The sequence below is a fragment of the Lissotriton helveticus genome, chromosome 4_1 (genome assembly GCF_964261635.1).
Source record: "Lissotriton helveticus chromosome 4_1, aLisHel1.1, whole genome shotgun sequence".
In the NCBI taxonomy this organism is placed as follows: domain Eukaryota; kingdom Metazoa; phylum Chordata; class Amphibia; order Caudata; family Salamandridae; genus Lissotriton; species Lissotriton helveticus.
In genome coordinates, this window is record NC_136063.1 from 2,030,487,419 (window position 1) to 2,030,502,542 (window position 15,124).

At 43.9% G+C, this 15,124-nt stretch overlaps 1 protein-coding gene across 2 annotated transcripts in view; it reads right to left on the minus strand.

Annotated features, from left to right (window-relative positions):
• Positions 1-15,124, minus strand: part of NRK (Nik related kinase) — a 1,020,485-nt gene that overhangs the window by 481,648 nt on the left and 523,713 nt on the right. For both annotated transcript variants that reach the window (XM_078688671.1, XM_078688672.1), the window contains exon 11: positions 6,788-6,860. In XM_078688671.1, the coding sequence (XP_078544797.1) occupies positions 6,788-6,860 (73 nt within the window). The remainder of the gene's footprint in view (positions 1-6,787; positions 6,861-15,124) is intronic.

Genomic DNA, 15,124 nt, shown 5'->3' on the forward strand with positions numbered 1-15,124 from the left:
TCTGTGGTTGGTGAACCATTCATCCTTTATTGCATCATTCAACAGTTGCTTTGCGTTGCTATGACGGCTTTCCTGCTTCAACAGAGCCAGTCTCCATCTCCTGCACGCTTGTCTGTCTTTTTCAACTTCTTCTTCTCTGAGGATCTTGCTAATCCCCAGCTGTTCATTGAGCATTATGATCATGGCATTCTGTCCAGAAAGGAGGGACAGCATCTCCGTTACATGGTAATCAACCTCTTCATGGTCTTGCCTTCTGTAGGTAGTGACTATTTACTGCATAGAACAAGTAGACAGGGAAAGTGAAATTGAGGGCAGGTGTAATATGTTCGACTCTCCAATGGGAGACCAGTGTAAACGCGCCAAGGATCAAGTACATGACGTACTCATCCACTGCTCATTGCTCAGAGGTTAGCAGCTTCACCGAACCTCCACAGTAGATTCCTTTGCTTATATGTGGGGGAACTAGATGAAGGGTTTGTATGTTTTCAGGGACTTGCTTACATCACCAGTATCTGACTATCTTTCTGAGAAAACTGCAGCCAGAATTTCATATGGGGTGTCATTGGCTCTACACTGAGTTATGCTGGGCACATTACCTTGAGTTGGGCTCTATAGACATACTTGTCTTCTTCATAAGAAGATCATCAATGTTGGGTTGGTCATGAATTTCTGTCCTCAACTGAAGTTGAAGTTCCTGGGTGGTAGATGCAATACATCGCTGGCAAGAAAATCATCTCCCATGCCTTTGACATTTATTGCCTCTTTCCTTGATCATTTTGGCTGCATAGTTGCCAGATCTGCAGTCCTGGTATAAAAATGTGTTATTTAATGTCTCTAGTCTATATCCTATGAGGCATACCTGTGGCCAAGTCTGTCATGGGGTAAAACAGCAACTACCTTCTCCCTTCCTCATGGGAGCAAAGTTTCTGAATAGGACTTGAATATTTAAACAGGCCCTTCTAGGCACTTGTTTACTACTAGAAACATGAGTTTTAAATATATAGGTAAGCAAATTCTGTGTGCCAAGAATATTTACAACAAGAGTGTGATGAAGGCCAGTATGTATAGGTAAGTATAGGCTTAGTATATTTAACTCCACATATATGCATGACCCTAACATGGCGTCTACTTTCTGTTGCAGTAGTATTTACTCCCCTCACGCTGACCTAACATCACCGTGCAGAAGCGCCCCTCAACATTGCTCTGCTGCTATTAAGGGAAGCCCACATAATTGTACCATTGTTGAGTGGTTCAAGCTTTTGCAATTACCTGACATCATAATGGTGCCTGCATATCTGGTTCCTGGAAGCTTTGCCACAGAGCGGACAACAGCCATCCAGCAAGGCTCTAGCTGCTTCCATTCTGCACGAGAGCCCCACTAGTTAGAAAGTGAGCTGCGCACTTAGCAGGACAGATTCATGCCGCAGCCCTTACCCCACCAAAAAGTAGCCACAAAGGTGTTCTACTACTGAGACATCCTGCCTGGACTGACAATGACGACGCCCCATGGGCGGAATCTAAAACTGTTATACCACGCAATACATCATTACCCCTAACTTTACCACAATTGTGTGTGCCCTTTACCAAAGCACTCCTTCTCCCCTTGTTGGGGAGGGATCTAGCATTTATACACAGGAGTCTCAGAGACCCCTCTGACAGAGTCCACCGCGTCGAGGGAGCCACACACAGCGGAGGTGTGGGAATGGCGCCCTTTGCCAAAGCACTCCTTCTCCCCTTTTTGGGTAGGGATGCAACATTCATGCCCTGGAGTTTCAGAGACCCCACTGAGAGAGTCCAAAGCACTAAGGGAACCACACACAGTAAAAGTGTGGGAATGATACCTCTTCCACTGGGATAACAGCACACTGGACGTCGGACACTGTTTCTCCTCGTCTCCGGGTTGTGTTTTCCTTCACTCTCCCCCACCTCTTTCCCTCTCTCAATCTTGGTCTACCTCCCATGTTCCTAACCCCTCCCCACTGAATCTCTCTCCCCTTGCCAGCTTTTTTTCCTTACATCAATGTTTTTAACGCATGTAACTTTGCTCCAGTAACTCATGTAACTTGTAAATATGCTCTGAAACAATATTCAATGTTCAGCCTCATGTAAAACACTCTGATACCTCCGGGTCTAGCCAGTGCTATATAAAACATTTCAAATAAGATAAATAAATAAATCAATATGTACCTTGTCGATATATACAGATATATGTCCAGGGTACATAAATGTGGAGTTAAGAATAGTACATTTTCCTTAGCAAAATAAACGTCTCCTTATGATATTCTGGTTATCAATATTGTGACAATATTTTAGTATGTTGATATTTCTGTACTCAATAATCTGACATACAATTAGGGCATTTTTTCCTCTTTCCCACCTTCTTCCACAAGCTCATCCTTCCAGGAATAGGTGCTAGTTCAGAACAGTACTTGCCTTGTCTAGAGTGCCTCTACAGAGTAGTAGGGCTAGAGCAATACATTGTGCATGCTACACAGTTATACAGAGCCGGCCTTAGAAATGTGCATTGAGTATACACAAAACTGAGACGCCCTGGGTGGCAATCCAAATAGGAACTGCAGCTGCAAATAATAGAAAATCAGCTAATGGAGATATATCACTTGGCTAGGACTCTCCTTGGAACAGGGTGTGTGAATCCCAGAGCAGCTGAAACCAGAGCACTGGTATCTTTTGGGCATGCATGATATTAGCAACACCCTAGCCCTGCCAACTGATGCTCGCCGCATGACAGCGTCCTCAGCATGATAGCTCATGAATCAAGAGACTTGAATGCTACTCCTGAGCTTTGTACTATCTCAACATAGCTGGATCATGAGCATGCAAGCATGCCTGTCATTTATATTCAGCTGAGCTGACTGGTGAATATGTCAGGGGTCGTATTATGTTTGCGCCCAGTTTGTGCACCCTCGGGGGGCTTTGGTATTGAAGAGAGGGCTGCAGACGCTTGTGCATCCCCTTCCGTAATATCGGTAGCGCTGGTGTACATAAAGCGTCAGAGCTATCATCAAAAGACGTTCCCTCATTTGCATAAGGGTGTGGCCCCATGCAAATGAGGGAATAGCTTTGGCTCTGCACCTGCGCCTTAATACAGACGTGGGCACAGAGGCAACTGCCAGTGGGCCACATAAAAAGTGGTTCACTGTCAGTGTGCCCCCTGTTAGGAATGGGGGTCTCTAGTTGGCAAGGGTTTGCACTTTATCCAAGTAGGGACCCTACATCTTAGTCAGGGTAACGAGATACACCTCTAAAATAACCCCACTCACCCCCTTGGTAGCTTGGCATGAGCAGACAGGCTTATCTGAGAGGTAGTGTGTAAAGCATTTGTGAACACATACAGCAATACAATAAAAACACTACAAATGGACACCAAACCAGTTTAGAAAAATATGTAATCTTTATCTAAACCAAAGAAGACCAAAACAAGAAAATCCACAAATCAGTAATCAAAATGTAATCTTCAGAATGTAAAAACAGTTCTGTTCATAGCAAACTATAGATACAAAACTTTCAACACAAAGTACATTGGATGCGTCACAATCATACACAATAGCATCTGGGGAGGTGATGCTTTTGTTCCTTATGTGCAGGGAAGAGGATAAGTCAGTTCCTTACTCCATGGGAGGTGATGCGTCGGTTCCTTACTGCCACGCAGGGGAGGTGATGTGTCGGTTTCTCACTGCGGCCTCAATGTCCTTGTAGATTTGGCACTCCAGTGCAATGCGTGGGGATCGGGGATGCGTCGGTTCTCGATGTGGCGGCAGCAACGGTGCTGCTTTGGTCGATCCAGCCACAGTTCGCCGATGTGTTGGTTCTTGCAGCTGCACAGCAGGGCCTGTGTCGGAATCGGTCAGGTGATCTCGGACTTTGGAGATCGGTGCACGGGATTCGGCTTGCAGCAACTTCTTCAGTCGCAGGCAGACGCTGAGTCGGTTTCTTCGGCGATGCATTGGAAACAGGTGCAGATGCGTGGTGCTTCTAGCAGTTGCGTCTCTTTACCAGCTCCCAACAGCAGGAACAACCTCTTAGCAGGTGAGAACTCCCAGCAAGGAGTTCAGGTGAGCTGGGGGTGAAATGGTTGTGTCCCTGAGACGTCAGAACAGGAGGCAAGCTCTACTTCAAGACCTTGGAGATATTATTCAAGCAGGATACACAGCACACAGCATAGTCTTTATACTCTCCTTGGCAGAAACAGCCTCAGCAGGCCAACCCCAAACAGCACTCAGCAAAGGGGCAGTTCTTTTCCTTTAGCTTTCCCAGCTCTTCTCCTTGGCAGAGTTCCTCTTGAGTCCAGAAGTATTCAAAGGTTCTGGTCCCCTATATTTATACAGCATTTCTCTTTGCTCTGTTGTGGCAAAGAGGCTCTGTGCTCAGTCAAAATCAGTTCTGTCCTCTCTGGCCCAGCTTCCCGGCAGGAGGTGGAGACAGCATTGTATAAGGTAGATCAGGCCTATTCAGGTGCAAGGAAATCTCCTCCCCCTACCCTAACTGCAGCCCAGGTCTATTAAGCCCAACCCTGACTCGTTCAGGAGAAGCAGGACACACCTCAACCCCCCCCCCCCAGTGGCTGTCCACAGTGAATACACTGCCCCAGTCCCTGTCAATCCAAAGCATGACAGTCAATTCACCAACCAGCAGAGGCACACAGGATGGCTAAGCAAGAAAATACCTACTTTCTAATAGTGGTATCTTCAAACACACAAAATAAAAATCGTCTTTCCAAAAAGATGTATTTTTAAATTCTGAGTTCAGGCATTCTAAACTCCATCTTTCTGTCTTGTCCCAATGGAAAGTTATAAGATGTTATAAATAAACTCCCATTCTATCCTATTGGACAGATAGCCTTTCCATAGTGAAAAACAAAATGCATTATATTTCACTATCAGGACATGTCACACCCACCAGTATATGTCCTACTTTTCACATACAATGCACCCTGCCCACAGGGGTACCTTGGCCTACCTTAGGGATGACTCCCATGTAGGAAAAGGGAAGGTTAGGGCCTTGCAAGTGGGTGCACTTGCCAGGTTGACATGGCGGTACCAAACTGCAGTGGCAGGTCTGCAAACCTTTTGCTAGGCTGCTTGTGTGGGTGGCACAAGCAGTGCTGCAGGCCCACTAGCAGCATTTGACTTACAGGCCCTGGGGACACACATTGAACTATACGTGGGACTTAGTAGTAAGTTAAACAAGCCAATCATGGAAACACCAATTCATAATAACAATTTGCACAGAGTGCATGTGCACTTTAGCACTGATTAGCAGTGGCTAAGTGCCCCAGAGTCCTAAAACTAACAAAAACAGGGTCAAAAACAAGAGGCCAAAAAGCAAAAAGTCTGGGGATAAAATATCCAAAAAGCCAGGTCGAACAACCTCTGGAGGGATAATGGGGTCCTCTAGACACCCCAGACATCCCCTTGCAGGTTCAGTGAAGCTACTGACCCACCTGCAAAGAGATCTCTAATCCCCATTCAAAGTGCTGCCTTCACAGTGAAATGCGGAGCAGCTTCAAATCAGCTTCTTTGTTTTTCACCTAAATGCACTACTATAATGCAGCACATTTTTCTGGTAGGTGCTAGGCTCACCTTATGAAAGGTGCATCCAGCGCTAACCAGAAAAATTAGCAGCATAAGTAATACGGCCGGCCCCTGGTACACACTAGACTCCTCCAGCATGGGATGAGTCTGGGCGCCAGAAGAAGTCTGATGTTCAGTGCAGAGCTGACATGCATGCTAGGCACAGCCTCACTGACAAAGTATCAGAACGTAGAAACCTGCGACTTAAATGCGTTTTTTTACAACTCAAAATAGGTTTTTTAAAAAAGGACAAGCAAGATAACTAGGCAGGATTGCAGAGAGAACCGTGTATCAGAAGATACGTATCATAGCTGGCAAGCAAATGTACATGCTAACTCTTTGGCCCGATTCACTCAAGACTCGAGTTTAAAGCGTCCCATGGCACTTGGCAGTCATGTGGTTTTGTTTCTTTATACTTTCTTATCTTCACAATTACGTCCTTTACACTAAAAGGCCAAAAGCAATGGATGGAACTCATAACTAAAGTTGGTAGATAACTAACCCATATGCAGAGTTGCGAGGCATGCCGGAAATATCCACTGGGAGGGAACAGCTAGACGACAATCACAATGTTCCATACTCCGGAGGGTGTTTCTGCATCTTCCTAGCTGTCAATCATTGCATGACAGCTCCATCATTACCAAGATGCAACTGTCTTACTTCAAAACTATTATGTGATCATTACTTTTGTGTTAGTGTGCGGTGTTGTCATGGCCGGACTTGGGAAACAAAAGCAACCATGGCAAAAATGCTCAAACCAGCCTTCATCTCCTCATGCTATCCTGTTTTTTTCATCCATGCATATTCTTTCCTCTCTCTCTTCTTCCTCTCTGATCGCTTTCTGTCTATCTTCTCCCTCCCTTTCTCTCTCTCTTGAAGCCTAGAGCCTGCTATAGTTAATCTCGGGGAACTGGGGAAAGGGACAGAGGCACTGGTAGCCGCCCTGGACTTTCAAAACTGGCCTCCATTAGCTCCAGCCTACCAGGGAAATACCTGGTGGATTAAAAGGACTGTTCGGCCTGGTGTTGTTGTGTGTCTGTCTATGGTATGTGTTATATTCCCCCTAGCTAAATAGAACTCTTATTGCATCTCATTCATATTCTGTTTATATTGATGTTAAAATGTAGGTCCGTCTTGCAGTGAATATTGGGTAACAGGTATAGCTGGACTGTTTTCAGAAATCCCCCCCTCTTTACCTTGGTTCTCCTTCATCTTCATGCAGCTCGTCTTCCTCTTCCTCACTTCCACTGTACTCGTAGCCTGTTTCATCTAATGTAAATTTAAAGCAGAACATTTTAATGTAAAGTAAACGCATTGCATAGCTAAAGCACAGATTAGAAGTGACCGTGCACAAATAATTTTAAATGAAAGCGATGAAACTGATTCACTTATTTTCTTTCACTTTTTTTAAGCAGGACATGTGTCAAGGCATCTGAGTGCTGCTCCACTCAACACATACTTTTTAAATACGAGTACAAAATAGATTAGTAAGAAGAAAGCATAACATATTTATATTCACTATAAAAAGGTTTGAACTGATTTCACAAGGACATTCCGCATCAAATTCCATGCTATGGTAAGTTAGGCCCAGTTTTCACACTCGGCGCATAGGCTGGCAGTAACTTGTGCTCATGGTTTTTGCACTGGTCATTTTGTACAGGTCCCACCTGTGCAACGAATGGGAAAACTGGGCACTTTATTCGGGCCCTAAGATATTTTAATTAATTCCTGGAGAATGGTGAGGTGACTGAAGTCTCCAGATTGTGCTGGGAAGAGATTCAATGTGGTAAAAGAATGTGGGCAAAGGTTATACAAAATTGAATAATTACTCTTAGGAACCTTTATTCAAACAGTGGTACAATTACATCTTGGTACCCCTTCCCAGGCAAGCATATGTTGAATCTGTCGCCTTGGTATCTGAATTGAATAAAACATCTTATCTGAGTAAGAAACCATCCATCAGCCTCTCAATCCCCACTCTGGGCCAGGACACTGTTTTTCCTTATTTATCACAGACACCAGACCCAGGCTTGCAAAATGAAAAACTGATGACTAGTGTGGAATGTCAACCAATGTATTTATCCTGCCTAGGGTCCAGGATAATAGTCATCTCTGCCCCTGCCCTCTGAAAGTTAAATGAACTATACTGCATATATTAATGGACCGAGTTTTTTTATCTTTCAAATCTAATTACATTTTTAAGAGCACTGTTTTTTTAAACATGATGTTCTCCATAGGCAGAAAGCTGTGAAGCTGTTAACATAAATGCGTCATTTAGATGTGGCTGTTGGAATTGCTAGATTTTTACGGTCTGTTAAACAGAGTTTTAATGAAGAACTGTAAGGGGTAGGGTGTGTTGGGTAATTAGGATTGGGTGTTTACACTGATTTTATTTGTCAATTGTGTTTTAGAATGTTTTATGGACAATTGTCTAAATACACTTGCTGTCTTACCTACCTACCTGGGCACTTTAAAACTTTCAACTATCATTTCTCCTTTTATTCCCCACTGCACTAAACAAATGTTGGATCAGGAAAAGGTATTTGGCTGGTTTCTGTGACATATTTTCACAGTGCACCTGAAATCAAGTAGATGGTGTGCTGCTTCCAACATTTAGGGAGCTCAATACATTGGACAGATAGAACATGGCTGGCTTGGTAAGCTACAAGAGCAACGTTAAAAAGGGACCTGTATTTATAAAAAGCTGGAGAGAGTTCATATCCTCTGAAATATTTCCGAACTGGCAAGAGCTTTTAGACTCCGGTCCTGTGCATGCTCCCCCATGCTTCCAATCAACAGGTTTGTCTCTGCCCTGTGCTGACGCTGTGTGCAGCGTGTGCGCTCACCTCGCTCTCTTCCCGCCCATTGCTTTATGCAGTGAATCTGCTTGATTGGTATGCTTCTGCCTTACTAGAGTAGCCCCTTGTTTCTGTTTAGTTATTCATGTATTATTTTAGCTCGTCGTGGTTGATTGCCTGAGTTTCTTTTTATGTTTTTTTAATTCTTATTGTGTTCCATTTTTACTTTTGTTTAATTACTTATTAATTTTGTTAATTTTTACTCTGTGCTGTTTCCTGCATGCTGTATGCCACCCATTTTTCACCACCCATCTCCCTGCCTCCCCCAGGACATACATAAAGGAGGACACAGCACCAAAGGCAAGCCCATCTGTACCTGTCCGTGCTTGGATCACGCCCAGCGCTAGGAACCCTGGCAGTCCGGACATCTACAGATACTCCACAGCAAGACTTCAAGACCTGAACCCCAGAAACCACCACAATGAATTCTGCATCACATCTCCTCAAGCAACGGTAGGACTGTTTGCCTGCTGCTGCTGTCTCTTCACCTGCAATTCATGACCTGCCACCTTCATGGAAACCCACACCAGTCCCACTTCGCTGACCTCTCCCGCCACGAAACATCTCCAGTGCCTCCTGCTCAATGCCCAAACTCTCCACAAACATGCCACTGAAGTCTGAGATACCATAATCACCCTCGTCCACTGCGTGATCCTTACCACAGAGACCTGGCTCAACCTCTCCTTCACCCACAAAATCATCACCGCAATAACCTACGACTTTAAGATGATAAACCAGGACCGAACCAACAAACACCAACCACAAAGATACAACCTGCTGCACCACCACCGAAGATAATACCACACTGATCATGAAACACCTCAGCTTCCAACTCCATACCAACAACAGAACAACCATCAGTCACCCTCACCTACAAACACCCAGGACCACGCACCAGCTTCTGCGACATTGTCACCAACTTCATTGCCCCACTAGGGTAAACAGTCATAATATCGATTCCAAAATATAGAATGGACATAATATCGAAGTTAAAATATAGAATGGACAAAATATTGAATGGACACAATATAGTGGTTAAAATATCGAATTTAAGGTAAGTAATATCGATTTTCAAAATATAGAAGTCAAAATATCGAAGTATACAATATAGGCATTAAATATATCGATTTTGTAATAATATCAAGTTTTTTAAGTGTTTTGTATGTTAGTATATGTGTGAAAAGTGTATATTAATTTTTGTAATGTATGTTTAATGTATTTTAAGTAATGAATTTTATGTTATTTAATTTTTGCGTAATTTAATTCTGTAGCGGGTTGTGGGATTATAGGGGAATAGGGTGGGAAGTAATTTAATTATATTAAATTAAATATTAATTTTTAGCAATTATTAATAATTTTTAATTACATTTTTCTTTCAAGATCAGTAGCGGGTTGTGGGTTTATAGGGGAATAGGGTGGGAAGTAATTTAATTGTAATTAATTAAATATTTTTAGTTATTTATAGGTATTCATTTTGAATTTATTGTTATTTTTTAATTGGTAATTAATGTTTATTAATTGCTAATTAATTTGTATTAATTGATTAATTGTTAATTATGTTAATTTTCTAAATTTATTTTCTGTAGCGGGTTGTGGGTTTAAAGGGGAATAGGGTGGGAAGTAATTTAATTGTAATTAGGTAAATAATTTTTTTCATTTATTGGTATTGATTTTAAATTTATTGTTAATTAGTTTTTAATTGATAATTAATTTCTATTAATTGGCAATTAATTTTTATTAATTGGTAATTATTTTGTATTAATTAAATATTTGATAATTATGATAATTGTATTAATGTATTTTCTGTAGTGGGATGTGGGTTTATAGGGGAATAGGATGGGAAGCAATGTAATTGTAATTAATTACATATTAAAAATACTTTTTGTGTATTGATAATTAATTTACTGTTAATTTTTAATTGGTATTATTTTTTATTATTAATTAGTTTTTGTTATTGAAAATTATTAGTTGTTAAATAATTATGAATAGGTTATTAATTTTTAATAACTAATATGTAGTTATATTTCTAATTAATTATTACATAATATTAAATTGATTATTAATTTCAATTACTGTTTTATTGGTATTGATATTTAATTTATTTTTAATAATATATTAAATCATTACTTTCCCTACTGTTAAACTCACTGGAGTGGGAATAATAATTTTCACCCTCCCGCTATCCAACGCTTTCCCTACTGTTGCACTCTCTGGAGTGGGAATAGTATTTTTTACCCCTACGCTATCCAACGCTTTCCCTAATGTTGCACTCTCTGGAGTGGGAATAGTAATTTTTACCCCTACGCTATCCAATGCTTTCCCTACTGTTGTACTCTCTGGAGTGGAAATAGTAATTTTTACCCTTCCAATATCCAACGCTTTCCCTACTGTTGCACTCTCTGGAGTGGGAATAGTCATTTTTACCCCAACGCTATCCAACGCTTTCCCTACTGTTGCACGCTCTGGAGTTGGAATAGTAATTTTTACCCTCCCGCTATCCAACGCTTTCCCTACTGTTGCACTCTCTGGAGTGGGAATAGTCATTTTTACCCTTATGCTAACCAACGCTTTCCCTACTGTTGCACTCACTGGAGTGGGAATAGTATTTTTTACCCCTACGCTATCCAACACTTTCCCTACTGTTGCACTCTCTGGAGTGGGAATAGTAATTTATACCCCTACGCTATCCAACGCTTTCCCTACTGTTGCACTCACTGGAGTGGTAATATTAAATGTTACCCTCCTTCTATCCTATGGTAAAATATTGTACATTTTTTATTAATAACTTAAATTAATTATATCTTAATTTTAAGGTTGAGTATTTTTAAGTATGTTTTAGTTAATTATATTTATTATTTCTTTAATTTTAAATTACTTTTAAGACATTTAAAAAAATTGATATTTTGACTGACTATATTTTTTACAGACTATATTTTGGATTCGATATTTTTGTACTTACCTGTTTTTAGATAGGAATTCGATATTTTGGCATTCTATATTTTGGTGACTATATTTTGGTAAGTCTATATTTTGTCATTCTATATTATGTCAGTGATTCCCCCACTAGCTATCCAGACCAAGCACTACATCTTCCTAGGAAACCTCAACTTCTACCTGGATTACCCCACAGACACAAACTCTGCCAACCTCCTAGAATGCTGAGGCAACCTTGGCATTACCCAGCTGGTCACCAATCCCACACACAGCACAGGACACACTCTTTTATTTATTTATTTATTTTTTTACTTTTTATTAAACGAAGAAAAAAAAAACAAAGTACAAGGCAAAAAGGAAACAGTATACATGGACATGTGTTCACATAGGAGGACACCTAGGCACGATATCATACAACAGATCAATAGTACATATTGTGGGGAGGGGATCAGCGGGGAAATAACTTTAAAGGATAACAAAAAGCACACAATACATGGAATGCCGGATCAGGGGGACAGAGGGACTTCGGGATTGTCCACAAACGGGGGCGCACATAGATTTCCACGGTATGCGTTCCATTGGCTCCAGATACTATTCCATTTTCTAGGTTTGCCCCGCGCCACATACACAGTCTTCTCTCTGAACATACACCAGTCCATATTCTCCTTCCACACCGATACCGTGGGCGGGCGCTGGGAACCCCACAACTGCCCTACATCCCTTTTGGCAATCATATTCCCAAGGGTCGCCCATTGCGTCTGGGCCACACTATAATCATTCGGCTCCCACACATTCAACAGACAGCGCCTGGCCTCGGGCTGCAGCACCACCCCCGTGACTCTACCCAGCACTGCATGCACATTATTCCAGAACTGCACCACTTCCGGACACTCCCAAAGTATATGAAGGAAAGTTCCAAGCATCCCACAACCACGCCTACATAACCCGTCTGAGGAATAACCCAAGCGAATCAAGTGCGGACCAGTAACATATACACGATGTAAGATTTTGAGCTGAACGAAACGGAGACGGGCAGGAATCGCGACCTCTTTAGGTGAGGATAGTGCAGCCTGCCAATCCTCGTCGTCCAGCTCCAAACCATCGCCGGTCCAGACCTCCCTGAGACGCACTAACAGATCCACTCGGGCGTTGATCAACTTCTTATAGATCAGGGAAATGGTACTGTCAGGGACGTGACCGTGAAGGATCCTATCTTCAAGGGGGAGGACTCGGGGACGACAATACCCGCAGGGAGAACCGAACTCAAGGCATGATGAATCTGTGTATACCGGAAGAATTCCCTGTCACTCAATTCATATTCTGTCTTTAGTGCCGAAAAGGTCTTGATTTTGCCCTTGACCCAAAGATCGCCCACGCAGCTAATACCAATCATATCCCATTTTTCAAACCCTTTCGTTTTACAGAGACATCCCAACCGTTCAGAAGCATACAAGGGGGTCGCACGGGTCAATCGATCTTCCCAGCCCACCGACGCATTCGCAGCATGCCACACGCGTACAGCAATCTTGGTAGGTCCAGATAAATCCTTGCCCGCTGTCTTGGAGTAAAGCGCCCTCCTGTAGTCCCTGCTCGGTAGCAAATACTTATCCATCTTGAACGCCGGGTTAGGAGCAGGCACATATGTCGCATGATTGATCAGTTGCGAGGCCCAGTAGTAACGCCTAATATCCGGCAACGCTATACCCCCATCGTACCATGGAAGAGTGAGTTTAGCGAGGGAAATACGCGAACGTCCATCCCAAATTAACCGTCTATGCAGGCTCTCAACCTCTCTAAAGTAGCTCGCCGGAATAACATCGAACGTATTCTGAAGCGCGTACAAAAACCTCGGCAGGGCCATCATTTTAAAAAGGGCTGCGCGCCCGAGCGGTGATAGCGGCAGCCCGCGCCAGCGCACAACGTCACATCTCAATCTTTGAGGGGGGGAGCAGATTATGTTCGTAGCGAGCCGCAGGGTCTAAAGATATAAAAATCCCCAGGTACTTAAAGCCCGTCGGAGAGACCTGAATGGGGCATCTGCGAGGCAGGGAAGGAAGACCGCCCGAGAGCACATATACACAGGATTTAGCCCAGTTGATAACAAGGCCCGAATTTTTCCCAAACGAAGTGAGCACATCGAACAAAACATTCAGAGATTTTCGAGGGGACGTAAGGTACAATAAAATATCATCTGCGTAAAGCGAGACGCGATCCTCAATGTCAGGGGACAACTGGATCCCCTTAAGCGAGGGCTCCCAGCGCAACCAGGCAGCCAGCGGCTCATGGGCGAGCGCGAAAAGCAGTGGTGACAACGGGCAGCCCTGTCGCGTGCCCCTCCCGAGAACAAAAGACGCTGAGACCCGACCATTCACGACCACCTGCGCCAGTGGCTCCACGTACAAAAGTTTCACCCAGCCGATGAACCCGGGGCCGAATCCGAATTTCGCATGAGCGGCCCAGAGATCAGGCCACTCAAGAGTATCGAAGGCCATCGTAGCATCCAAGGAAGCCAAGATGGCCGGCTCACGAAGAGACGCCGCCCTCGATGGAGCACACCGTGCAAGCGCCGCAGGTTGAGCGCCGTGTTACGGTGCGGGATAAAACCGGACTGATCCGGGTGGACCAGATCGCTGATAACGTTCGTCAGGCGGTTAGCTAATACCTTAGCCAGAATTTTTGGTTCAGCGTTTAGAAGCGAGATCGGTCTATAAGATGAACAGCGATCCCGTGGCTTCCCTTCCTTGTGGATCACTACGATAGTAGCAAGAAGCTGGTCACGTGGGAGGGAGCCAGAGTCGCGGGACTCTAGAAACATATCACGAAGATATGGAGCCAGTTTGTCTGGGCACAATTTATACAGTTCAATGGGCAGACCATTAGGACCCATGGCCTTGCCAGAGCGGATTGAACGAATGGCGGTAGCCACCTCATCAACCGACAGCACCGCGTCCATCAGGACCCCGTCAGCCGCAGACAGGCAGGGCAAAGTAATATCGCGAAGCAACAAATGAGAGTCAGCCTCCGGTCTGTCAGAGACCGGAGCATACACAGTTCGGAAGTGTTCCGCAAAGCATTCCACAATCGCAGCCGGGTCAGTCACGCACACTCCGTCAAGGTTCTCAATCACAGGGACTACACGACCCGCCCTTTCTTTCTTGTCCAGCCACGCAATCAATTTACCCGCCTTATCCCCAACATCATACAATCTGCCCTGCTGTTTCATGCTCATGACCTTCGCAGCATCAGTAACCAGGGCCTTATAATCTAATTGTTTGAGGCTGAGGGAATGAAGTTTGGCACGGGACACTCCGCGCTCCAAGTCACTCTCCAGTGCGGTTATCTCCGCCTCCAGACGGACCACCTCTTCATGCTTACTTTTCTTGGCGGTGGCGATCAAAGATAAAGCCTGCCCACGTATCACAGTCTTAAACGCCTCCCACAACGATACAGCAGATGACACAGACCCCACATTTTCTACAAAATAATCATCAAAAGACTTCACCAATTCGGTACGGGTCTTGGGATTGCGAAGAAACCAGGGGTTGATAGGGGCGACCCGTCCCTCATTACTCATAGTAATATCCATGCTAAGCCAGACTGGGGAGTGGTCGGATATGCCCTGGGCGAGGTGCCTCACCTCCCCTATGGAGGAGGACAGCACCGCCGGCAGCAGAATATAGTCGAGTCTGGACAGACTGCCATGTGCTCCAGAGTGAAAGCTGTATTGCGCCTGGTCCGGGT